This window comes from Lepus europaeus, chromosome 5, assembly GCF_033115175.1.
Source record: "Lepus europaeus isolate LE1 chromosome 5, mLepTim1.pri, whole genome shotgun sequence".
Lineage (NCBI taxonomy): Eukaryota > Metazoa > Chordata > Mammalia > Lagomorpha > Leporidae > Lepus > Lepus europaeus.
The window spans coordinates 117,308,172-117,331,695 of record NC_084831.1 but is presented as its reverse complement, the minus strand read 5'-3'; the positions used below and the strand labels follow the sequence as shown (position 1 = coordinate 117,331,695).

General features: G+C 48.7%; 2 protein-coding genes across 6 annotated transcripts; one reads left to right on the top strand and one right to left on the bottom strand.

The window, feature by feature from the left end:
• Positions 1-1,691: 1,691 nt before the first annotated feature.
• On the top strand, positions 1,692-23,192 carry LOC133760174 (tropomodulin-4). Of its 5 annotated transcripts, XM_062192222.1 has the most exons (12): positions 1,692-1,772; positions 1,894-2,056; positions 2,265-2,421; positions 2,739-2,855; positions 3,245-3,334; positions 3,513-3,643; positions 3,736-3,843; positions 4,235-4,378; positions 4,611-4,755; positions 10,749-10,825; positions 21,325-21,604; positions 21,986-22,073. In XM_062192222.1, the coding sequence occupies exons 2-11, from the start codon at positions 1,934-1,936 to the stop codon at positions 21,586-21,588; spliced, it is 1,356 nt and encodes a 451-aa protein (XP_062048206.1). In that variant the 5' UTR covers positions 1,692-1,772; positions 1,894-1,933; the 3' UTR covers positions 21,589-21,604; positions 21,986-22,073. The 5 variants fall into 5 exon arrangements, with proteins under 5 accessions (XP_062048206.1, XP_062048207.1, XP_062048211.1 ...); XM_062192223.1 differs by lacking the exons at positions 10,749-10,825; positions 21,325-21,604; positions 21,986-22,073 and adding an exon at positions 5,107-5,195; XM_062192227.1 differs by lacking the exons at positions 1,692-1,772; positions 1,894-2,056; positions 2,265-2,421; ... (4 more) ...; positions 4,235-4,378; positions 4,611-4,755 and adding an exon at positions 9,941-10,461 and having other exon boundaries at positions 10,614-10,825; positions 21,240-21,604; positions 21,986-23,192.
• Positions 5,742-9,898, bottom strand: SCNM1 (sodium channel modifier 1). The gene is made up of 7 exons (XM_062192228.1): positions 9,710-9,898; positions 9,383-9,453; positions 9,064-9,152; positions 8,874-8,968; positions 8,667-8,755; positions 7,697-7,894; positions 5,742-5,900 (listed from the first exon to the last, which is right to left on the bottom strand). Exons 1-7 carry the CDS (start codon positions 9,758-9,760, stop codon positions 5,801-5,803), a joined length of 693 nt encoding a protein of 230 aa, XP_062048212.1. The 5' UTR covers positions 9,761-9,898; the 3' UTR covers positions 5,742-5,800.
• Positions 23,193-23,524: the final 332 nt, after the last annotated feature.

Here is a 23,524-nt window from a genome sequence, read left to right as displayed (position 1 = left end):
ATTCCTTTTGTCTGGTGTCTAATCTAGGGTTGGGAACAAGGAGTACTTTTTGGTGAATGGGTTTATCAAAGTCTTTGCATTTGTTAGATAGCCATTTAATATGAGCTGTCCTTAAATTACTTTGTTTTTTAAAATTTATTTATTTGAAAGAGTTACACAGAGGGAGGAGAGGCAGAGAAAGAAAGCAAGGTCTTCCATCCGATGCTTCATTCCCCAACTGGCCACAATGGCCAGAGCTGCACCGATCCAAAGCTAGGAGCCAGTTTCTTCTTCCAGGTTTCCCACACAGGTGCAGGGGCCCAAGGACTTGTGCTAGCTTCTACTGCTTTCCAAGGCCTTACCAGAGAGCTGGATCGGAAGTGGAGCAGCCAGGTCTGGAACCAGCGCCCATATGGGATGCCAGCACTGCAGGACAGGGCGTTAACCTGCTGTGCTACAGCGCTGGCCCCAAACTGTCCTTAACTGTAAAAAATTCGTTCCTTCAACTAGGTTGTAACCATCTTAAAAACAGACACCAAAACTGAAATCCTTATATTTATGTCACCTTACGTCTGCTGCTTTGGGTGTAGCAGGTACCAAGTAAGTAGGAACTATCTGGTTCTCTTAAAACTCCGGTGTCTGAGATGCTTTTCTGTGAGGAGATGGGGAGGAGGTGCCATGGCTATTAATGGCCACTAGAGGCTCTCAGGGCTGGGCAGGGTATGGGGGCTGTGTATATGTGATCTCCCACTACCCCCCACCTGGCCAGAGCTAAAATAATAAAATGCTGAGCTCACTGTTCCCCCACCCTCTCCCCCGGCACCGGGCTCCTCCTGCTGCTGGGACAGTGCTCCGGTAGAACAGACAGACTGACTGACGGAGAGAAGGCAGGTGGCGGCTGGGACTGGTAGGTGGGGAAAACAAGGGGCGAATGGATGAGAGCCTGGTGGGAGATGGGAGGAGAAGAGTGGCTCTGGGAATGATACGGATCTGTCTCTGTCTCGTCACACCATGAATGTTTCTGCCATTGTCCTGTCCCTTAACTGTGGATAATGCACATGCTCAGTGTGTCACTCACATTTTTCTGGGTCTTTCCTGTTCCGCGTGGTCTATATATGTTGGCTGCATGTATTTTTTATATTGCAAAGTATTGTGCAAGTTTAATCTTTTTAGAGAACTTTTACTCCATTTAGAAGGTATATCCCACTCATTGGTCTGGTGTCACCTTCCTGTCCAAAGCCAGGGACAAATTATAGGGCCTCAGTCCCTTCTCCTGAGGCCCTAGCACCCTTCCCCCAACCTGGAAGTTCCCCAGGTTGTCTAAGCCCTTGATTTCCCTTAGGGTTAGAATCTTAGCAAACAGAAAGTGAAATCTGGATCCCCCACAATAAAAGAGGACATGAGGGTGGGGTAAGAGATTGTATGTTTCCCCCACACTCAACTTTCCTGGCTCACTTTAACCAGCTTGGGAAAAAAGGCTGGGATACGGGGAAGACAAGACAGATTGCCCTGGAGCTGTCTGCTGCCTCCCTCCCCCTTTTGATAGGAACTGGGCATGGAGCCAGCTGTACTCTGGCAGAACTTGGAGCAGCTGTGCTAGGGCGAGAGGAACCGACGGGTGAGGTTATAGGGGAGGGGTACTGCCAAGGTTTCTCTCTTACGCAGTGGGAAGACAAACCTAGCGTGGATGTCTGGAGTCTTCATCCGAGTGACTGCAAGCTGGGCAATCAGGAAGAAGGAGACTCCAGTTCTAACTCTAAACAACCTAATCTTCCCCATCTTCTCATCCCCAGGTAGATTTTAACATCTGAAATACCCAGTTCTGTGTTCTCCCCTGTGGCTGGTCTCTTTTGTGTCACTACTGTGTCCTTGTGTATCTTTCCACTGTCCAACCACTTTTCCCATGTCCCTCAGGCTCTGAGTGCCACACAGTGGGGAGGGGGTGGGGGCCACCATGTCATCGTATCTGAAGGAACTGGAGAAATACAGAGATATAGATGAAGATGAGATCCTAAGGACCTTGAGCCCCGAGGAGCTAGAGCAGCTGGACTGCGAGCTACAGGAGATGGACCCTGAGGTAGGGGCTCCAGCACAAGGAACCAGGGGCAGTTCCCAGGCATTTGGGAAGGGTGCTGGGCTCTGGGTGGCTGAGATCAGGGCTACCTGTAGGGCCTTGAATCCTAAGAGGGCCAGGAAAAAATGTGTTCTGGAGATGTTTAGGGGGCTTTAAAGGTACTTCAGGTCAGAGGGGAGTTCTGACTTGCTCCCCAAAACTCATCCCTAAGAACATGCTCCTGCCAGCCGGACTAAGACAACGTGACCAGACAAAGAAGAGCCCGACAGGGCCACTGGACCGAGATGCCCTTTTGCAGTACCTGGAGCAACAGGCACTGGAAGTCAAAGAACGTGAAGACTTGGTGCCCTACACGGGCGAGAAGAAGGGTATGCGGACCCTGGCATCCATGCCTCCCAGAGTCCAAATAACTGTCCCTCGTATGTCCCCTCTCCAGCTTCCCTCTCGCCTTCCAGTTCCTACCTGCCCAGGGACCCAGGTGCCCTGACACCTGTCTGCCAGCTTGCCCTCCTCAGTTGTTAGGAGAGATCAGAGGACCATTGAGTCCTGAGCTTGTCCCGGACTTGAGCTTTCCAGTGTGCCCCAGTAACCCAGCATTCTACCTGCTGGAGAAGGAAAGGGAGCGGGAGGCTGGGGTCTTGGGAGAAATGACCTCTGCCTGAACCATCCTTCATCTCTCCATCAGGAAAACCCTATATTGAGCCCAAGAGGGAGATCCCGGTACAGGAGCAGATCACCCTGGAGCCTGAGCTGGAGGAGGCCCTGGCTCATGCCACGGATGCTGAAATGTGTGACATTGCAGGTAGGCAGCTGTGGGACACTGAGGAGGGTTAGAGGCCCAGAGACGGGAGGATCCTGGCCTTGAATTTGGACTACTGGGGAAGGTCCTGACCCAGGACGTGGACATCTGAAGAAGGCTCAGACAGTGGTTTTTCATTTTTTCTTCTTTGTTTATATGCATGTTCATCTCTTAGTTCAATAAGTTAGCATCTCAAGAGCAATTTTTGGGGGGATTGTAAAAGCAATAGTGGAGCCTGTCTGTCTGAAATCAGGAGTGTGCAGGGGATGCAGAGGGAAGAAACCTCTTTGGGAGAGTGGAAGTGATCAGGCTTTGAAGACGCAGCAGACTTACAAAGAGGGAGGAGGAGGCCCCTTCTCATTCTCGGTGCCTCCTCTGCTCTCCCTCTCCAGCCATCCTGGGCATGTACACACTGATGAGCAACAAGCAGTACTACGATGCCATCTGCAGCGGAGAAATCTGCAACACCGAAGGCATTAGCAGTGAGTGATTGGGGAGCGTGGCTCCTGGGGCTCTGGGCAGCAAGTCCTGGAATCTGAGAAAAGGTAGCAAAGGGTGCAACAGGTGAACCCGGGAAAGGACGTAGTGCACAGTACATGAGAACCAGTGCGGAGATTGTGAGGGACATGTTGGGGTTCCCTTCCTGCCCTCACCCACCAGGTGTGGTACAGCCTGACAAGTATAAGCCAGTGCCTGATGAGCCTCCAAATCCCACAAACATCGAGGAGATACTAGAGAGGGTTCGAAGCAATGACAAGGAGCTGGAGGAAGTGAACCTCAATAATATACAGGTACTCGCTTCCATCCTCCCATCAATCACACTGGGATAACCCTGCTGACATGTGAGTCCCATCACCCACCATCTCCTGTTCTGCCCTGACAGGACATCCCAATACCCATGCTGAGTGAGCTGTGTGAGGCGATGAAGACAAACACCTACGTCCGGAGTTTCAGTCTGGTGGCCACAAGGAGTGGTGACCCCATCGCCAATGTAAGGCTAGTTGGCATCCCCAGCCCTTGGCTATACATTGACGTGTTCCCCTGGTAGGGCTGGCATAAAGGGTTGTGTGACGTGATGCTGTTCCCACCATGCTTTCTTAGGGACACCCTCATGGAGACTCCTGTCCTCAGTCCTAATGCTCCCAACCCTGAAATCCCGGGAATCTTCCCCAAAGGGCCTCAACACTCTCTGATATCAACAAACTCCCCTGCACACTGGACCTCCCTGTTTTTGCCTACTGGTTTCTTGTCTCCCCCCGCCCTACCTGCAGCTCCTCAAGGACTCTTCTCAAAGAGCCATGATCCCTCTTGCTCCCGTTCTTTCTCTCCTCAGTCATCTGTGAAACTGTCCCCTAATCCTAACCCAAGTCCCTACTACCCAGGCGGTGGCCGACATGTTGCGTGAGAATCGTAGCGTGCAGAGCCTGAACATCGAATCCAACTTCATCAGCAGCACAGGGCTCATGGCTGTGCTGAAAGCAGTTCGGGAGAATGACACACTCACTGAGCTCCGTGTGGACAACCAGGTCAGCGCCCCCTTTCTTGGGCCTTCACATTCAGCTAGTAACTTTTTGAGCCTCCTCCCCTGAGCCAGCCAGGGTTGCTATCTCGATGAACCTTGTTTGGATTCTCCTCTTCATCTTCTCTCGGCACCCACTCTGGACAAACTAGCCTTTGTGACCTCCTGAAGGGGTCTTTGGTCTAGGATGGTAAACAGCCGGCGCAAGTGGCTGATAGCTTTTGCCTCTCCCCCTCCAGCGCCAGTGGCCTGGTGATGCAGTGGAGATGGAGATGGCTACTGTGCTAGAGCAGTGTCCCTCTATTGTCCGCTTCGGCTACCACTTTACACAGCAGGGACCACGCGCTCGGGCAGCCCAGGCCATGACTCGGAACAATGAACTACGTGAGTAACGGCACACGTGGCGTGTTGGGGAGACAGCAAGGAAGTGATTTCCATGTGAGATTTTCATGCGAGAAGCTCCAATCCCAGAAGTGATGAGAACACAGAAAAGTCTCCCTGCCCCAAATATATACCAGCAGAGAGGAGGAAAGGAAGTTAGACGTAACAATACTTGTTTGGAAGCATGATGTTTTTATTTGTGCTGTGGCTTGTTTTGTTAATGTGGGATGGGCCTGTCAGGTGGCCTAACACGCTACCACTTTATGAGTCTGGCTAAGGAACTGGAAAGGGCACAAGTGCCTTTGCCAGAAGCAGGAAATAGGAGAAAGATTTGTGCTTACTCTGCTTCTACAGGTCGCCAACAGAAGAAGAGATAACACAGCCTTTCCCTTTACCAACTAGAGTTGGAAGCCATGGACATGTAAATCCTCATCTATCCCGCTTTCCTGTAAATAAAGGCCCTCTGTCCTTTCTGCCTGTCTCTTTTCTTGGGCTTTGGGGTGGGAATGTTGGCGCTAACCCCCAATGGTTACTGCCAGTTCATCAAGGGATTATTTATACTCTGGGGATCAGCAGGCAGGGAGGTTCAGGTTACTAGGAGGAGGTGGGGGAGCGCCCTCCCTTGGTGTTCCCCATAACCCTGCCAATACCTTTAATCTCTCCTACCTTCACAGGGTGCTTAGCCTCAGCCTGGTTTTCAAATGTGGCCAGGCCCCCCGGGGCCTACTCACAGTTATCATGTGATTGGAAGAGGAAAACTCTGAGTGGAGGTGGGGAAGGAGGCAGGCAACATGAAGGGCAAAGACCTCTTTCCGACAGACTTATTAATAGGGCACCGGGCTGCGTGCAGCTGACGCCTGGCAGGACTTTGGTGGAAGCTGGGGGAGGGGCTGGAAGTTTGGGGAGCTGTGTACGTTACAGGAAAGGGCAGCCAGGCTGAGAATGAACAGATCTGAAATCTTGAGATGGGACAAGGAACCAGATTCGAGGAATGTTAGGCTCCCAGTGCCCACTAGTTTATTTATGAAATGAATGGGGAAAGAGAGGATCAGTCCAGGGGCAGATCAGGTGGTTCTTCTTCATCAGAGTCAAACTCAACATTTTCATCTTTTACCCATCGACCTCTTCCATCCGGGATCCATCCAGAGCTAGAAACATCAGAGAAAAACAACTGGTCAGGAAAAAGGTTTATTAAAAAGTCAGGGGGCCAGTGGCATGGCACAGTGGGTTAAAGCCCAGGCCTGCAGTGCCAGCATCCCATATGGGTGCCGGTTTGAGTCCCAGCTGCTCCTCTTCCGATCCAGCTCTCTGCTAATGCGTCTGGGAAAGCAGTGGAAGATGGCCCAAGTGCTTGGGCCCCTGAACCCACATGAGACCCAGAAGAAGCGGGCCGGCGCCGTGGCTCACTAGGCTAATCCTCCGCCTTGCGGCGCCGGCACACCAGGTTCTAGTCCCGGTCGGGGCACCGATCCTGTCCCGGTTGCCCCTCTTCCAGGCCAGCTCTCTGCTGTGGCCAGGGAGTGCAGTGGAGGATGGCCCAGGTCCTTGGGCCCTGCACCCCATGGGAGACTAGGATAAGCACCTGGCTCCTGCCATCGGATTGGCGTGGTGCGCCGGCCGCAGCGCGCCTACCGCGGCGGCCATTGGAGGGTGAACCAACGGCAAAAGGAAGACCTTTCTCTCTGTCTCTCTCTCACTGTCCACTCTGCCTGTCAAAAAAAAAAAAAAAAAAAAAGAGAGACCCAGAAGAAGCTCCTGGCTCTTGGCTTTAGATTGGTGCAGCTCCAGACATTGTGGCCATTTGGGGAGTGGACCAGCAGATGGAAGACCTCTCTCTCCGTCTCTACCTCTCTCTGTAACTCTTTCAAATAAATAAAATAAATCTTTAACCAAAAGTAAAATAAAAAGTCAGCAGTGAGGGGTTAGGGTTGTGGGGTGGGGAGCTAAGATGCTGCCTGTGATAGCAGCATCCCATATCAGAGCACTATTGCTAGTCCTAGCTGCTCTGTTTCTGATCCAGCTATCCAGCTCCTAGTTAATGTGCCTGGGAAAGCGGCAGAAGATGGCCCAAGTACTTGGGCCCCTGCACCCAATGTGGGAGACCCAGATGGAGTCCCAGGCCCCTGGCTTTTGACTTGGACCAGCTCTAGCCATTGCAGCCATTTAGGAAGTGAACCAGTGGATAGGAAATCTATTTCTTTCTCTCTCTGTCACCCTCCTCTTCAAGTAAATACATAAATCTCTCTCTCTCTCTTTTTTTTTTTTTTAAGTTTTATTTATTTGAAAGACTTGGGGACGGCATTATGGTGTAGCAGGTTAAACCGCCACCTGGGATGCCAGCATTCCATATAGACACTGGGTCGAGTCCTGGCTGCTCCACTTCTGATCCAGCTCCCTGCTAATGTGCCTGAGAAAACTGTGGAAGATGGCCCAAGTACTTGGGCCCTGGGCCCCTGCCCAAGTACTGGACCTGGATGAAGCTCCTGGCTCCTGGCTTCAGCATGGCCCAGCCCTAGTCCTTGTGGCCATTTGGGGAGTGAGCCAGAAGATGGAAAACTTCCCTCTCTGCCAGTCCCTCTCCTTCTCTGTTCTCTGCCTTTCAAATCAATAAATAAATCTTAAAAAAAAAAAAAAAGAGGAGAGATAGATCTTCCATCTTTTGGTTTACTATCCAGATGGCTACAACACTTGGGCCATCTTCCACTGCTTTTTCCAAGGCCACTAGCATGGAGCTGGATCAGAAGTGGAGTAGATGGGACTCAAACGGGTTGCCCATACGGGATGTCAGTGTTACAGGAGGTAGCTTTACCCACTGTGACACAATGCCTGCCCCAATGAATAAATTAAAAAAAAATTTAAATGGTAATAAAAAATAGCCAAACAGGTCTGAAAAAGGATCAGAGAGAAAAGAGAAAATCCAAGGAAAGTGGTTTGGTGTACTTACCTTCGAAGAGTGAGGTAGTGATCCAGGGCCCGTCTTCTCGAGGGGCTCATGGGTGCAGGGGCTGAGACAGGTGCTGACTCCTTGGCCTGTGGGTCAGCCACACTCTCAGGTTCCCTACTGAGTTTCCCACTTTGGAGTTCCAGCTCTGCAGCTGATGGCAAAGGAGAACGAGAGACAGAGGAACCAGGAACTTCTGGTCTTGGTAGAGGAGAATAAAAAAACTGTAAAACCAATAAAAGGGCCCACTTTCTGGGACTCCCAACCCTTTAAAGAAGTGTCTCCTAAACTGTGTTCCTGAAGATATTGACGTGTTTTGCATAGAAAAAATTTTGGAATCATAAATTTGGGAAAGGCTAGCTTAAAATGTTTAAAGATTGTTATTATATGAAGACTTTGTAGAGCCCTTCAAATATATGACTATTCTTCTTTCTTTTTCTTTCTTTCTTTCTTTTTTTTTTTTTTGACAGGCAGAGTGGACAGTGAGAGAGAGAGAGAGACAGAGAGAAAGGTCTTCCTTTGCCGTTGGTTCACCCTCCAATGGCCACCGCGGCCGGCGCGCTGCAGCTGGCGCACCACGCTGATCCGATGGCAGGAGCCAGGTGCTTATCCTGGTCTCCCATGGAGTGCAGGGCCCAAGGACCTGGGCCATCCTCCACTGCACTCCCTGGCCACAGCAGAGAGCTGGCCTGGAAGAGGGGCAACCGGGACAGAATCCAGTGCCCCGACCGGGACTAGAACCCGGTGTGCCGGCGCCGCAAGGCGGAGGATTAGCTTAGAGAGCTGCGGCGCCGGCCCAAATATATGACTATTCTTTAAGTCAGATTATAAAGTACCATTTCCAAACGTTTCTTAAGAATCAAAAATTCTCTTTTTCCTGAAACAGCAATCAACATCCCCAGAACACTGGTATTCTTCCGTTTTAGAGCCATCATCTCCTTCCATCCTCTCCTGCCTTTCTCGCCCCACACACCTGTACTTGCGGCGGCAGCAACTGTTATAGTGGGGAGCTCTGTGCAGAGCACTCTGGGTGATAAGGCGAGTCTGGGTTAGCAGAGGAGCCTGGATGGAGACAGGAGACAGAGACAGAGCCTTCAGAGCTGGAGGGAAACCAGGTCTTTCAAGCCCGGTGAACGCAGCACGGCCCCACCTGGAACACACCCTTGCCCTCCCCGATTACTTCAACTGTGGTCTCTTCCCTCGATTCATTCTGCTGTCTTGGATTTTGCTCCACGTCCTTTCCTGGCTGTTTCTTTCCATAAAAAAGCTGCAGGCCTGAGGGGAGAGGGAGAGAGAATTACAAGCCTAACACTCAGAGTGCTCTGCAGAGATCTGGCTTATTTCTCTACACCGTCCTACTCCACACTTACTGGACAGATGTTTCTTGCCTGCACGGTGGGCAGTCAGCATGGCCAGGGTGTCCAGCACAGGTCGGTGAGGGCAGATGGCACATGCAAAGCTGGGGAGAGAAGAGGATGGCGGGTTCATGGGCAGGAGGGCGGGGATTTCCTGCCGCAGGACCCAGCATGTCCCAGCAGAACTTCCCAAAGTCCAACTCCAAGGTGTTCCAACCTCCACCACTTCCAATCCTCACTTCTCTCCAAAGGCTCCTAGATACTGCTGATCACCTCCAGAGCTTGCTGCCTCTAACCACAGAGCCCTCGGGCTGGATCCGCTCCTCGCCCTCACCGTCCATCGCGTAACATCAGCGCCTCATCCTCCGGGATGTAACTGGCCAACAGGTCTCCCACTCTCCGTTTCTGCAGTGGGCAGAGGGCAGCGTCGGAACAGGGTCAGCGGGATGGGAGGGAAAGGAAAGGAATGGGCAGTCATGGGGGATAAGGACCACAGACAGCGATCATGAGACGAAGAAGGGGCCGCTACCCCAGCTCGCTGGGCTGGTTCTCCGCGACATCACCGCCCCACCCCCAGCTGTTGCCAGAGCAACGAAACAAAGCTCCCGCAAGCCTTCGGAGGCGGCTGAGGTTACCCCGGAACCACTCTGCTTGCCCTTACTTTGAGCACATTGAGCTGACTCCAATCGTCCCCTTCTCTCTTGAAAGACATCGCGAGTGCAGCTCCCAGAAATGATAAATTCCCTCGTAATCACTTCGCCGCTCCTTCAGGCCACCGTAGGAAAAGTGGCGCATCGTCTTGCCCCCTTCCGCTCTCTTTCCGGGCGGCCGCCGTACTTCCGGTGACGCCCCTCACGCACGCCCGGCGCGCCCGGAAATCCCGCCTCTCGTGCCCTGAAGAGAACTGCATTTCCTATGGTGCCCTGCGACCCCGCGGATGCGAAGCCTTTTGGGAAATGAAGTCTTCTTTCAAAGAACTTGCCACTCCGCTGGATCCGGGGCCCTTACATCTTGGCGGATTCGAAGAGTCTGAAGGAAAAAGAACCCTGATACGGACCCCGAATTTGAGGGTGTGACCCGTCTGACGCGAACTGAGCGTTCTCTTGAGTGGAAAGTGTGCTACAAACTCGCAGTCTCCTCGCGCTTCGTCCGTCCGCGGCTCTGGAGTGGGCCTGATTTTTTTTTTTTCCCCAGACTCCAGCAGATGAGCCTTGGGGCCGGACAGAGCTGTGATGTGGGGGCGCCTCGAGGCCGGGCTACTGGACTTGGGTGCAAACTGAGGAAAGAGTGTTGAGGAGGGTGTCCAGAATTCAAAGGTCAGAGGTCGGTGTAGCGAAGAGTTGTTGGAGGTCGAATGTCGGAGGGTGCTAAGGCGAGACTCGGCGAGGGACCGAATACTCAGGAGACAGATTGGTGGGAAGGGGCTTGGAGGGAGCAGAAGCTGCGTGAGTGTTGAGGGGGGCGGGCACAGTGCCCAGGGAGGCGGGGAGTCTTAGGAGAGGAGAGAGGAGGGGAAAGGGATCCCCAGAATATCCATTTCCAGATTTGGGTGCTGTTCCCACTAGGTTGCAACCCCAGCTGTTAGCAGGGCGAGGAGATGGCTTCTCCCTCTAGACAGCCCCCTGTCGGGGGGTCAGGACTGCTTCAAGGGAGCCGGGCTCGTTCTTACGGAAGCCTGGTGCAATCGGCCTGCTCCCCAGTGAGGGAAAGACGCCTGGAGCATCAGTTGGAGCCCGGAGATACCCTGGCTGGACTAGCTCTCAAATACGGGGTGACGGTGAGTCTTCCAGGATTGGGGTGCCGACAGCCCAATAGAAGAGCTTTATTCCTCAGGAAAATATAGTCCTTGTAGGCAGACGCCCCTGCAGTTTTCCTGATTGTGTTGTGGTCTGTTCTGCTGTATCTTGTTTTCCCGTGTCAGTGTTGCACTGTGATTGGTACAGATCCTGCCCCACTATCCCAACAGAGAGGAGCCAACACTATGCTAAGGACTTTGCATCTGGTAGCCTATTGGAGCCTCACATCCCTGTCAAATAGATAGCTCTTCTCCCTTTACACAGCTAGAAATAATTGAGGCTTAGATTGGTTAACCAATTTGACCAAGGTCAAGTAACTGTCAGAGTTGGATTTCAAACAGATCTGTTTCTAAAGCCGGTAGTATTCACCACATAGAAAAATTCTAAAATTCTAATTGAGAATGAGAAAGCACTCACAGCAAATAAAGCTTTTTTTTTTTTTTAAGATTTTTTTTTAAGAGTTACAGATATTTAGAAGGAGAGACAGATCTTCCATCCACTGGTTCACTCTCCAAATAAGCCACATTGGGACTGGGCTGGGGATCTCCCATGTGAGTGGCAGGGGCCCAAGGACTTGGGCCATCTTACAGTGCTTTCCCAGGTGCATTAAAAGGGATCTGGATTAGAAGTGGAGCAGCCAGGTCTCGAACCAGCATCTATATGGGATGCTGGAACCATAAGCAGTGGCCTAACCGCTGTGCCACAGTGGCAGCCTACAGTGCTGGATTTTAGTTTTAAGTTCATAATGTGCCTGTCTTTTCTTGTGCTTGTTGCCTAATACTTTTATGTACCAAAGTGAAAAGCAGATGCTCCCCACACCAAGGAGTTCAGGTTATACATAGAGGAGATTTGATAGATATAAAAATATGTTGCATTAAAGTTGATGAGTTTCCCCCCCCCCCCTCAAATCTTGTTCCATCTCACACAAACAAATGCTGGGTTTAGCTGGCTTAAAATATTTTTTAACAATTTGCTTTTCTTTATTTGAGAGGCAGAGAGAGAGAGAGAGAGAGCGAGCTCCTAGTCACTGGTTTAGTCCTCCCAAATGCCAGCAGTGGCCAGGGAACTCTATTTTTTTTTCCTTAATTTTTATTTATTTTTGTTTATATGAGGGAGAAAGAGTGTTAGCCAACATTTGTATACTTGATATATATATGTATATGTATGTATGTATATATAGATATATATGATTTCTTTTAAAATTTTTTTGACAGGCAGAGTGGACAGTGAGAGAGAGAGACAGAGAGAAAGGTCTTTCTTTTTGCCATTGGTTCACCCTCCAATGGCCGCCGCGGCTGGCGCGCTGCGGCCGGCGCACCGCGCTGATCCAATGGTAGGAGCCAGGTGCTTATCCTGGTCTCCCATGGGGTGCAGGGCCCAAGCACTTGGACCATCCTCCACTGCACTCCTGGGCCACAGCAGAGAGCTGGCCTGGAAGAGGGGCAACCGGGACAGAATCCGGAGCCCCGACCGGGACTAGAACCTGGTGTGCCAGTACCGCAAGGCAGAGGATTAGCCTGTTGAGCCGCGGTGCCGGCCTAGATATATATGATTTTAAAAATTTATTTGAAAGAGCATTAGAGAAAGAGATGTCTTCCATTTTCTAGTTCAGGGCCCAAATGGCCACAACAGCCAGGGCTGGGCCAAGCTGAAGCCAGGAGTCAGGAATGCCATCCTGGTTTCTTATGTGAGTGGCAGGGGCCCAAGTACTTGCACCATTTGCTGCCTTCCCTGGCTTATTAGCAGGAAGCAGGATCAGCAGCAGAGTAGTTGGGACTTGAACTGGAACTCCAACATGGGATGGCAGCATCACAGTCAGCAGCTTAAGCTGCTGCACACTATGCCAGCCCCTATACTTCCTACGTGTAAAGCACTGTGCTAACCCTTTTGGGAAGTAGAAACATAAATCGTATGGTTGTTGTGTTCATGTAATTTGTAGAACCTTGGGAAATGTGTAGGGACACAAAAAAATGATTATAGGTTTCAATGTGGTGAGTTTGTAGCAGTATTAACAAAGAATGGAAAATCAGAAAAAATTTAGTTTCACTTCAAAGAGGGCAGGAATGGCCGTTTAAGGCAGCCATCTCTAAGACCTTAAAAATACTTAGAACTTCTTCCTCTGTGCTCTCTTCTATAAACCTACCGTTGTTTACATGTCTTTCCAACAGTCTTTGTATGTATTCCTTCAGAGTAGGAAGTATGTCTTGTCAACTTTTTATCTCTAAAATATGGCATAGTCCCCAGCACATAACATCTTTTTTCTAAGGTTAATTTATTTGAATGAGAGAGAGAGAGAGAGAGAGAGAGAGAATCTTCTGTTCACTGGTTTACTCCCACAACATTCAGGGCTGGGCCATGATGAAGCCAGGAACCTGGAACCCCACCCAGGTCTTCCACATGGGTGGCAGGGGTCCAGGCACTTGGGCCATTATCTGTTGCCCTCTCAGGTGCAATAACATGAAACTGGATCAGAAATGGAGGAGCCAGGACTAAAAATGGCACTCTGATAGGGAACGCTGGCGTCAAAAGTGGCAGCAGTTTAACCTGTTGCACTGTGCCAGCCCTAAAATGTATGTTTTTTAATTAATAGAAGCGTGGATAGCATTTTAACACATGGAAATTGGGGGTATAAGAGAGAGAACAGGGGCCAATGCTGTGGCACAGTAGGCTAAGCTTCCACCTGCAGCACCAGCATCCCATATGGGCACCAGTTCGTGTCCCGGCTGCTCCTCTTCTAATTCAGTTCTCTGCTTATGGCCTGGGAAAGCAGTAGAAGATGACCCAAGTGCTTGGGCCCCTGCACCCAGGCAGGAGACCTGGAAGAAGGTTTGGATTGGCCCAGCTCCAGGGATGGCAGCTATTGGGGAGTGAACCAGTGGATGGAAGACTTTTCTCTCTGTCTCTCCCTCTCTTTCTCTGTAACTCTACCTTTCAAATAAATAAATAAATAATCTTAAAAAAAAAAAAAACCATTTCAAGGAGAGGGAATGGCCTAAGCAAATAAAGTGGGTTTGAAAGTACAGGTCACCTTCTGGGTTTCACCAGGGGCTCATCAGTATGTAAAGAAAGGAAGTAGGCTACCAGTGAATCAATAATAATTTATTGAGGCTTTCTTTTTTAAAAAAATTTTAATGTTATTTGTATATTCAGAAGGCAGTGATGGGGAGAGACAGAGAGAGATCTTCCAGCTACTGCTTCTCTCTCCAGATGCCAGTAACAGCCGGGCCAAAGCCAAGAGCCAGGAACTCCATCCAGGTCTCCCACATGGGTGGCAGGGACACAGGTATTTGGGCCATCATCCACTGCTTTCCCAGGTGCATTAGCAGGAAGCTGGACCAGAAGCAACATACTCCTATATGGGAGTATATGGATTGCAAGTGATGGTTTAACCTGCCGCACCAGGATGCCAGCCCCTATTGATACAGCCCCCATCCATTGAGTGCTGAAAACTCTGAGTATAGGAAAGCTCCAGTCTGGTGAAGAAGAACTCTATTTAGGCTCTGGTTCCATTCTCTGCTTACTAACTGAGTCACTTCCCATTTGTGAGACTTCAGTTTCCCCACACCATTTGTAAAATAAGGAAACTGTATTAATGATAATTATTCAAGGTATTACCTACCTATCATTTAAGCAGTGCTTTTTCTTCTTTTTCGTCATCTTTTTAAAGATTTATTTATGTATTTGGATGTCAGAGTTACAGAGTAAGTGGGAGAAACAGAGAGAAAAAGAAAGATCTTGCATCCACTAGTTCACTCCTCAGATGGCTGCAACAGCCGGGGGTGGGCCAAGTGGAGTCAAGAGCCAGGAGCTTCTTCCAGGTCTCCCACGTGGGTGACAGAGGTCCAAGCGCTTGGGCCATTTTCTGCTGCTTTTCCCAGGGCATTAATAGGGAACTGGATTGGAAGTAGAACAGCTGGGATGCAAATCAGGGCCCATATGGGATGCTGACATTACAGGCACGGGCTTTACCCACTATGCCACAACACCGGCCCCTCACAATTTTTTCTTAGTGCCATAAAGGCCTGTGTATAAGAGATGTCTGTCCATTCCCTGTGCTCACAGCAGAATAGATCTAGTTGTAAAATGGTATTATAATCTAAAGTCCTGTTGGCTGACCAGACTCCTTGGTCACCTAATTTATATTATGTCCAGAGAAATTAGCATTTTCTTTAATGTCTTGGGATCAAGCTGTACACCCTAGTGGAGAGTCCCACAGAATAGAAAATCAGTTGCTCATCACATCTCTCATTCTTGTCTGTGTCACCAAATGTGCTACTGGGGATCAGCTGCTCAGGGGTTCTTATCTTCACACAAGAAAGAATTCGGATGTGAGACAGAGTATCAGTAAGCGAGCTAGCAAAGTTAAGTGAAGAGAAATAATGAAGAGAATACACCTGACAGACCAGGCAAGCATCTCAGGAAGGAACTGAGAGCCTTAAGCAATACTTAATAAGAGCCAGACTGCATATTATTTTATAAAGGAGGTACCTATAATTATTCTCATTTGAAGATGAAGAAACTGAGGGTTAGGGATGTAAGCTAATTTGTTGTAGACCACAAACTAATATAACTGGTGGAGCTATTAATGACACTATGCTGTCTCATTCTAAAACCCTCACTTAAAAAAAAAAAAAACTAAGATAATTTATTTTTTTATCAATCCCTATGTTACTGTGATATTAATACAAAGAGAACAGATTCCATGTAGTTCATAGATATAATTCCTAAGAATAAATTGATATTTCCCTTCCTTCCTTCATCTCTCTCTCACTCTCTTTCTTAATTTTTGAGATAATGTATTTTTTTTTTTTGACAGGCAGAGTGGATAGTGAGAGAGAGACAGAGAGAAAGGTCTTCCTTTTGCCGTTGGTTCACCCTCCAATGGCCGCCGCGGTAGCGCGCTGCGGCCGGCGCACCGCGCTGTTCCGATGGCAGGAGCCAGGTGCTTCTCCTGGTCTCCCCTGGGGTGCAGAGCCCAAACACTTGGGCCATCCTCCACTGCCCTCCCTGGCCACAGCAGAGAGCTGGCCTGGAAGAGGGGCAACCAGGACAGGATCGGTGCCCCGACCGGGACTAGAACCCGGTGTGCCGGCGCCGCAAGGCGGAGGATTAGCCTGTTGAGCCACGGCGCCGGCCGAGATAATGTATTTTTAATTTATATTATAATCAAAGGCCTAATGCTCCACTAAATAGAGTTCCACAAGGAAAAAGGAACACAGGTCAGCAGGAATATAGGCAAGGGCTGTAAACAATAATCAAGTAAAAAGATGTCCGTTTCAGGGCTAGGGTTGTGACATAGCAGGTTAAGCTACTACCTGTAATGCCAGCATCCCATGTGCCCACCTGTTTGTGTCTCATCTACTCAACTTCCTATTCAGCTTTCTGCTAATATGTCTAGAAAAGCAGCAGAAGATGGCCCAAGTGCTTAAGCCCCTGCCACCCACCTGGGAGAACCAGGTGCCTTCAGTCTGGCCTAGCCCTGACCATTGCAGCCATTTAGGGAGTGAACCAGTAGATGGAAGATTTTTCCCCCACACCTCCATATAAAACATTTTTTAAAAATTAAAAGACTTATTTATTTGAAAGATAAGAGTTACACAGAGAGAAGGAGACAAAGAGAAGAGATCTTCCATCCATTTGTTTATTCCCCAAATGGCCACAACAGCCAAGGTTAGACCAGGCTGAAGCAAGGAGCCAGGAGCTTCATCAGGGTCTCCCACGTGGTGCAGGGGTCCAAGGACTTGGGCCCTCTTCTGCTGCTTTCCCAGGCACATTAGCAGGGAGCTACATCAGAAGTGGAGCAGCCAGGACTCAAAACTGTCACCCATATGGGATGCCAGTGTTGCAGGCAGTGGCTTAACCCATTATGCCATAGCAGTGGCCCCTATTTTATTTATTTTTTAACCTTTATTGATTGATTTGAAAGAGTTAAATATATAAAGGAAGATCAACCATCTGCCACTTCAGTCCCCAGATGGCTGAAGCCAGGGGCCAGGAGTTTCATCTGGGCCTCCCGTGTACTTGGGCCATCTTCAGCTGATTTCCCAAGCTATTAGCAAGGATCTTGATCAGAAGTGGAGCAGCTGGGACACAACCAGTGCCGAGGCAGCAGCTTAACCAGCTACACCACAACTCCAGCTGCCCCCCACCCCTGGTTTTATTTTTAAACACATTATAGTAAGATTTTATTAGTCAAGTTTATTGTAATGATCTTTCCCAGGGTAGAAAGAGCTTTGATATTTCAACAAATAGCAGAAATATGATTGTTCAAACTGGTGCCAATATTAGGTGAAGTTTTAGTAAAACTGACTGGTTTCAATCTTAAAATACCGATATATCTGTGGTTTCTGTATTTTAGTATCTGATTTAATTATTCATAAAGCATTAATGAGGACTGTCATGTGCCAAGCTCTCTGGGATGCTAAGGAGCACCTTGTAGACACAGAGATGGCAGTCATCATCCCTGCTCTTTTGATTTTTTTTTAAAAGATTTATTTATTTAAAAGGCAGTTACAGAGAGGCAGAGACAGAGAGAGAGGTCTTCCATCCGATGGTTCACTCCCCAATTGGCTGCAATGGCCAGAGCTGCGCCAATCTGCCGATCTGAAGCCAAGAGCCAGGAGCTTCTTCCAAGTCTCCCACATGGGTGCAGGGGCCCAAAGACTTGGGCCATCTTCCACTGCACTCCCGGGCCATAGCAGAGAGCTGGATTGAAAGAGGAGCAGCCAGAACTAGAACCGGCACCCATATGGGATGCCGGCACTTCAGGCCAGGGCATTAACCCGCTGAGCCACAGCGCCAGCCCCCATCCCTGCACTTAAAGGATTCACAGGTTTTAGGCAAGGTAAATATCCAGTGAGGTGCATAACAATATAATAGGGTAAGTATTATGGCAGTTATTATAGTGTGCATTTGAAGTAATGAGGAAAGCAACACAAAGGGAGTGGTAGTTATGAGTAGAAGTTTACTAAGAACAGAAGAGTAAGGAAGCATTTCAGACAAAATGAACAGGATGAATAAAGACACAAAAATGTGAAAGGGCATGGAATGTTAAAATAGAAATAAAAACTTCAAGATAGCAAAATATATATAAGTGGCAGAGAGAGAGATGAGACTATATATTTCCTGTGGGGGATTGATTGAGAAAATTCTTGAATGCTAATTTAGATCTCATCTTTTAGCAAGGAGAAGCTACAGAAAGGTTATAAGTAGGCTAATTGATTAATCAGATACATTTTTCTAGAAAGATAGTTGTAAGAGGAGGATGAGTAGAAACAGAGAAAGACCAGCTAAAGTGTTGAATAACCCAGATGAGAAATATGAGGTGAGGCTGGCACTGTGGCCACCACCTGCAGTCCCATGTCGACGCCAGTTTGAGTCCTGGCTGCCCCACTTTCAATCCAGCTCCCTGCTAATGTGCCTGGGAAAGCAACGGAGAATGGCCCAGGTGCTTGGGCCCCTGCACCCACGTGGGAGACCTGGAAGAAGTTCCTGGCTCCTGGCCTGGGTTTGTCCCAATCCCAGTCATTGAGGCCATTTGGGGAGTGAACAGTGATGGAGAATTTCTCTTCCTCCCCCCACCCCATCCCCATAATTCTGCTTTCAAATAAATAAATAAATCTTCTAAAAAAGAAACAAATGTGAAGGGACTGTTCTAAAGCATTAATAATAGACATGAAAATGAGACCAGATGTGAGAGTTTTTTTTTTTAAAAAAAAAGTTATTTATTTACTTGAAAGGCAGAGTTACAGAGAGGAGGAGAGTCAGAGAGGGAGATCTCCATCTGCTGTTTTACTCCTCAGATGGCTACAGTGACCAAGGCTGGACCAGGCTTAAGCAAGGAGCTTAGAGCTTCTTCCAGGTCTCCGACGTGGCTGGCAGGATCCCAAGGACTTAGGCCATCTTCTACTGCTTTCCCAGGCCATTAGCAGAGAAATGGATCAGAAGTGGAGCAGCCAGGACTTGGCCTGGTGCACACATAGGATACCAACACTACAGGCCACAGCTTTACCCTCTATGCCATAGTGCCAGCCCTTGAGCCATCTTCTACTGCTTTCCCAGGTACATTAGCAAGGAGCTGGATCAGTAGAATAACTGAGGGCTGGCACTATGGCTCAGCAGGTTAAAGCCCCAGTATGCAGTGTCGGCATCCCATATGGGCACTGGTTCAAGTCCCAGCTGCTCCACTAACGATCCAGCTCTCTGCTATGGCCTAGGAAAGCAGTAGAAGATGGCCCAAGTCCTTGAGCCCCTGCACCCATGTGGGAGACCTAGAGGAAGCTCCTGGGTCCTAGCTTTGGATCGGCCCAGCTCCAGCTTTGTGGACATTTGAGGAGTGAACAAGTGGAGGGAAGACCTCTCTCTCTGTGTCTCTACCTTTCTGTAACTCTGTCTTTCAAATAAATAAAATAAATCTTTAAAAAAAAAGTAGAATAATCAGGTCTGAAAGTGGTACTCAAATGGGATGCTGGCATCACAGACGAAAGTTTAACCTGCTATGCCACAACACGGGCCTCAAGGGATATTTATAAAGCACTTTTGTTGGCTATTTTGGCATGGGTGATGAAAAAAAGTATGAGTTGAGGATGCCATTGACATTTCTATTTGAGAAATTAGGTAGATAGATGGTGATGCCAGTCACTGTACTCAGTGATTAATAAATTATTTCAAAATAAGTATTGAATGAATGAAATTACAGTGTGAAAAGCATTCCTATGAGTGAAATGACCCAGGATTCTGGTTCTAACTCTGTCATTAACTTGCCAGATAATCTTAGGCAAATAGTTTAACCTCTCTGGCCCTCAGTTCCTCATCTTTAACAGTGATTTTTTTTTTTAATGTTGATTTTATTTATATAAAAGGCAGAGTTATGGGGTGGAGGGAGAGAGACAAAGAGAGAAGGTTCTTCTATCTGCTGGTTCACTCCCAAAGGACCTCAACATCCAGGGCTGGACCAGGCCAAAGCCAAGAGCCTGGAATTACATCTGGGTCTCCCATGTGAGTGGCAGGGGTCCCAGTACTTGGACCATCCTCTGCTGCTTTCCCAGGCACATTAGCAGGGAGCTGGATCAGAACTGGAGCAGCTGGGACTCAAGCAAGCACTCATAGATGCTGGCATTGTGGGCAGCAGCTTAACCTGTCACAACATCAGCCCCAACAATGATTCTTAAAAGGGGTCCACAAGATCAAAACTATTTTCATAGTAATAATAAGACATTATTAACCTTTTTCATTCTCATCTTATTCTGAGTGCACAATGATTTTCAGGGGCAGCATGATGTGTAATATTGTAATAGATTGTAGAGGCAAACACAGCAATCCTGTTATCTTCTTAGACATTAAAATTATTTGTAAAAATTCAAAACATTGGGGCCAACGCTGTGGCTTACTGGGTATAACTGCCACCTGAAGTGCTGGCATCCCATATGGGTGCCAGTTCAAATCCCAACTGCTCCACTTCCAATCCAGCTCTCTGCTGTGGCCCAGGAGTGCAGTAGAGGATGGCCCAAGTCCTTGGGCCCCTGCACCCACATGGGAGACCTGGAAGAAGCTCCTGGCTCCTGGCTTTGGATTGGCTGAACCCTGGTCATTGCAGCCATTTGGGGAGTGAACCAGTGAGTGGAAGACCTCTCTCTCTCTCTGCCTCTCTATAACTCTGCCTGTCAAACAAATAATCTTTTAAAAAAATTCAAAACATCGCCTCTCGCTACATTTTTTGTTTTGTTTTGGAAAAATATAGTGATTTTCATTAAAATATATATATTAACATTTAATGGGGAGGTTGGCACTGTGGCATAGTGGGTTAAGCTGCTGCCTGCCATGCCAGCATCCCATATGGGTGCTGCTTTGATTCTTGGCTGCTTTGCTTCCGATCCAACTCCCTGCTAATGTGCCTAAGAAGCAGTGAAAAATGGCCCAAGTGCTTGGGTTCCTATACCCACATGGGAGACCTGATGAAACTCTGGCTCCTAGCTTCAGTCTGGCCCGGCTCCAGGCATTGTGGCCATTTATGGAGTGAACCAGCAGATGGAAGATCTCTCTCTCTCTCTCTCTGTGTGTAACTGCCTTTCAAATAAAAAAGTAAATCTTTTAAAAAATGTAAAGGGTTCATTATTTTTAAATAAATACTTAAAAATTTTATAATATTTAAATACTAATAGCTTCTAAATAAATAAAAGCTTTTTTTTCTATAATTTTTAAAAGGTAAAGAGACCCTGAAGCCAAAAAAGGTAAAAGCTGCTGATCTGTAAAATAGAAGTGATTTCAGCCCTTTGTACTTGGGCATGGTTGTTGTGAGGCCAGCTACGATTCTATACAATCACTTTAAAAAGCTTGAGCTGCTACGTGAGATCAGTCATTATTACCATCATTAATTTTGGTGCCTTTTTTTAAAAGATGGAACAGATTAAGCGTGCAAACCGCCTTTATACAAATGACTCCATCTTCCTGAAGAAAACCCTCTACATCCCCATCCTGACAGAGCCCAGAGACCTGTTCAATGGTTTGGATTCTGAGGAAGAGAAGGATGGAGAGGAAGATGTACACCCAAATAAGGATGACATCTGGCCACACCCAGCTGAGAGGAAGAAACAAGAGACAGGTGCAGGACGTGCCAATGGTGAAGTCCTCCCCACACCTAGCCAGGACCTGGCCACACCCTCCCATGACCTCTCTGCCTCTGACTTCCTTAAGAAGCTGGATTCACAGATCAGTCTGTCAAAGAAAGCTGCTGCTCAGAAGCTGAAAACGAGGGAAAGCAGGTGAGTCTCACGTCATTCCTTGGGAGTTCTCCCAGAGACTCCGTCTTGCCCAGCCACTGGTACAAGTAAGTAAGCACAGCACCCACAGAAACAAGGAGACACCTTTCTGCCAGGTGACCCCAAGACCAGAAGCAGAGCCAGTGGCTGCTGGAGTGGGTAGAGGCAACAGAAAAGTGGCTTCTGTGTTCTCTTTGTAGTAAGACGGGTGACGCTTTCTGGTGATTCGTGAAGGAGCGTTAGGGTTGACTTATCACAGAGTATTGAGTCTTCACCCTAGAAGCAACCCGCTCAGCTATTAGATAAGGAAGATGGCTTCCCCTGTTCCTCTCACTTGGCCCATTCGCAGGTTCTTCCCTTGACCTGGCATTCTCTCCCCTACAGGGTACCTGGGGAGGATGCAGGTCTCCATCTGAACTCCCCTCGGATGCAACAACGAGCAGTCCTAGGTCCTGTGCCACTGACCCGGACCTCTCGGACCCAGACACTACGGGACCAGGAGGATGAAATCTTCAAGCTCTGATGTCCCCAGAACTGGTTGAGAGAAGCAGTGTGTTGAAGGAGCAACTTGAGGGGGAGAGGAGCCTGAGGTGAGGCTCAAGAACATGGCTTCCCAGCTCGCCTCTCAACTCCAGCCACCTTCCCCAGCCCCCTGGCCTAAAAAGAGTTCGTTGACCTGAGGCATTTTTATTGGCAAGAGTAGGGGGTGGGTACTAGACCCCTTCCTGGCTCTTGGGCTGAACCTAGTCTAGGTCCCTTGGATTCAAAAGGCTCCTTTTACACCCTTGCTGCCTTCCCTATCCCTGGCGTTAGAGCAGGGAAGCAGAGGCTCCCCCTCAACTTCCTCCTCATCTCCAGTGATGTCACATAAGTTATTTGGTGCTATATTCAAGTAATATTTATTCGTTTTATCTTATTCCTTCCAATTGTTAGCTGACAAGTGAGATTTCGGTAGCCCCTTGGTGGGGGACGTCTGTGAACAGTGAGCCAGTGACTGCTGGTTCCCCACCTCCATAGTCAACCATGTTACTGGGACTGGGGCAGCCAGTGAACTAGTGCTGCTGCAGAGAATGGCAGGCTGTGCCGGGCCTTTTCCCCACTGGCAAAGGATTGAAGCTCAGTCTTGACTTAGCAGGTCCCTGTAACTTTTCCACAACTCTCACTCTGAGGAAAAGCAGAATGTAGGGAGGGGCCTGAACTCTCCATTCCACCAGTTCACCTTTCTGATGTGTTCCTCTCCTCAGCCTGTCCTGGGGCTGAGAGAGGGAAGAAGGAATGACTTGGGGTTTGAAGAGGGGGACAGCTGGGGGAGTCTCTGTTATGCCCCTTCCCCAGTAGAGCCCACATGTCTATCCCTTGCTCCTCCCTGCATAGTTATTCGCAATTTGTAGCACTGATCTGCAGTACAGTTTGTTTGTTTCTTAAACAGAAGAAGTAGGCAAGGGTACCCCAGTGATGCTGGAAAATATGCCTCAGTCTCCTGTATGGAAATGGTAAGAGGTGAGATAAGTGGTGTTTACATCCCTTCTTTCCTGTGGTGATCACAAGGTCTAAGAAGCTGGAGATATTAAACATTGAGCCCTGTGCATGTTCAAGTAGTTTTATTTCCCCTCCCTGTGAAAGTCTCCCCTGCCCTAGCCTGCTTTCTTGCACTTTGAACAGAGCTTCTGGAATCTTCCTAGTTGGAGGACGAGGAAGTCTCTAAAGATCACCCTCCCCGTTCTGTTTTTAGTGTCCCCAGAGGGGATACATAGGCTGCACCCCCTTCCCCTGAGTCATAGGCTTGGGGGCTTCCCTGTTTCAGATGTCCCTTATTGGAGAAATAGAGACCCAAGTTTCACTTCACCTTTTTCAGGCAGCTTTGTTTCTTCTCCAGGGGCTGGAGAGGGAGAGAGGCCTCACCCTTCAGCATTGCTCCTTCTC

Coding starts and splice junctions, on each gene's coding strand:
- LOC133760174 (XM_062192222.1), top strand. CDS start 1,934: ATGTCATCGTATCTGAAGGAACTGGAGAAATACAGAGATATAGATGAA. Junction 4,379..4,610: donor AGCTCCGTGTGGACAACCAG/GTCAGCGCCCCC, acceptor CTCCCCCTCCAG/CGCCAGTGGCCTGGTGATGC. Junction 10,826..21,324: donor CTCTCAAATACGGGGTGACG/GTGAGTCTTCCA, acceptor CCATCCTGACAG/AGCCCAGAGACCTGTTCAAT.
- SCNM1 (XM_062192228.1), bottom strand. CDS start 9,760: ATGTCTTTCAAGAGAGAAGGGGACGATTGGAGTCAGCTCAATGTGCTC. Junction 9,153..9,382: donor CTGATGTTACGCGATGGACG/GTGAGGGCGAGG, acceptor TTCTCTCCCCAG/CTTTGCATGTGCCATCTGCC. Junction 5,901..7,696: donor CACTACCTCACTCTTCGAAG/GTAAGTACACCA, acceptor TGATGTTTCTAG/CTCTGGATGGATCCCGGATG.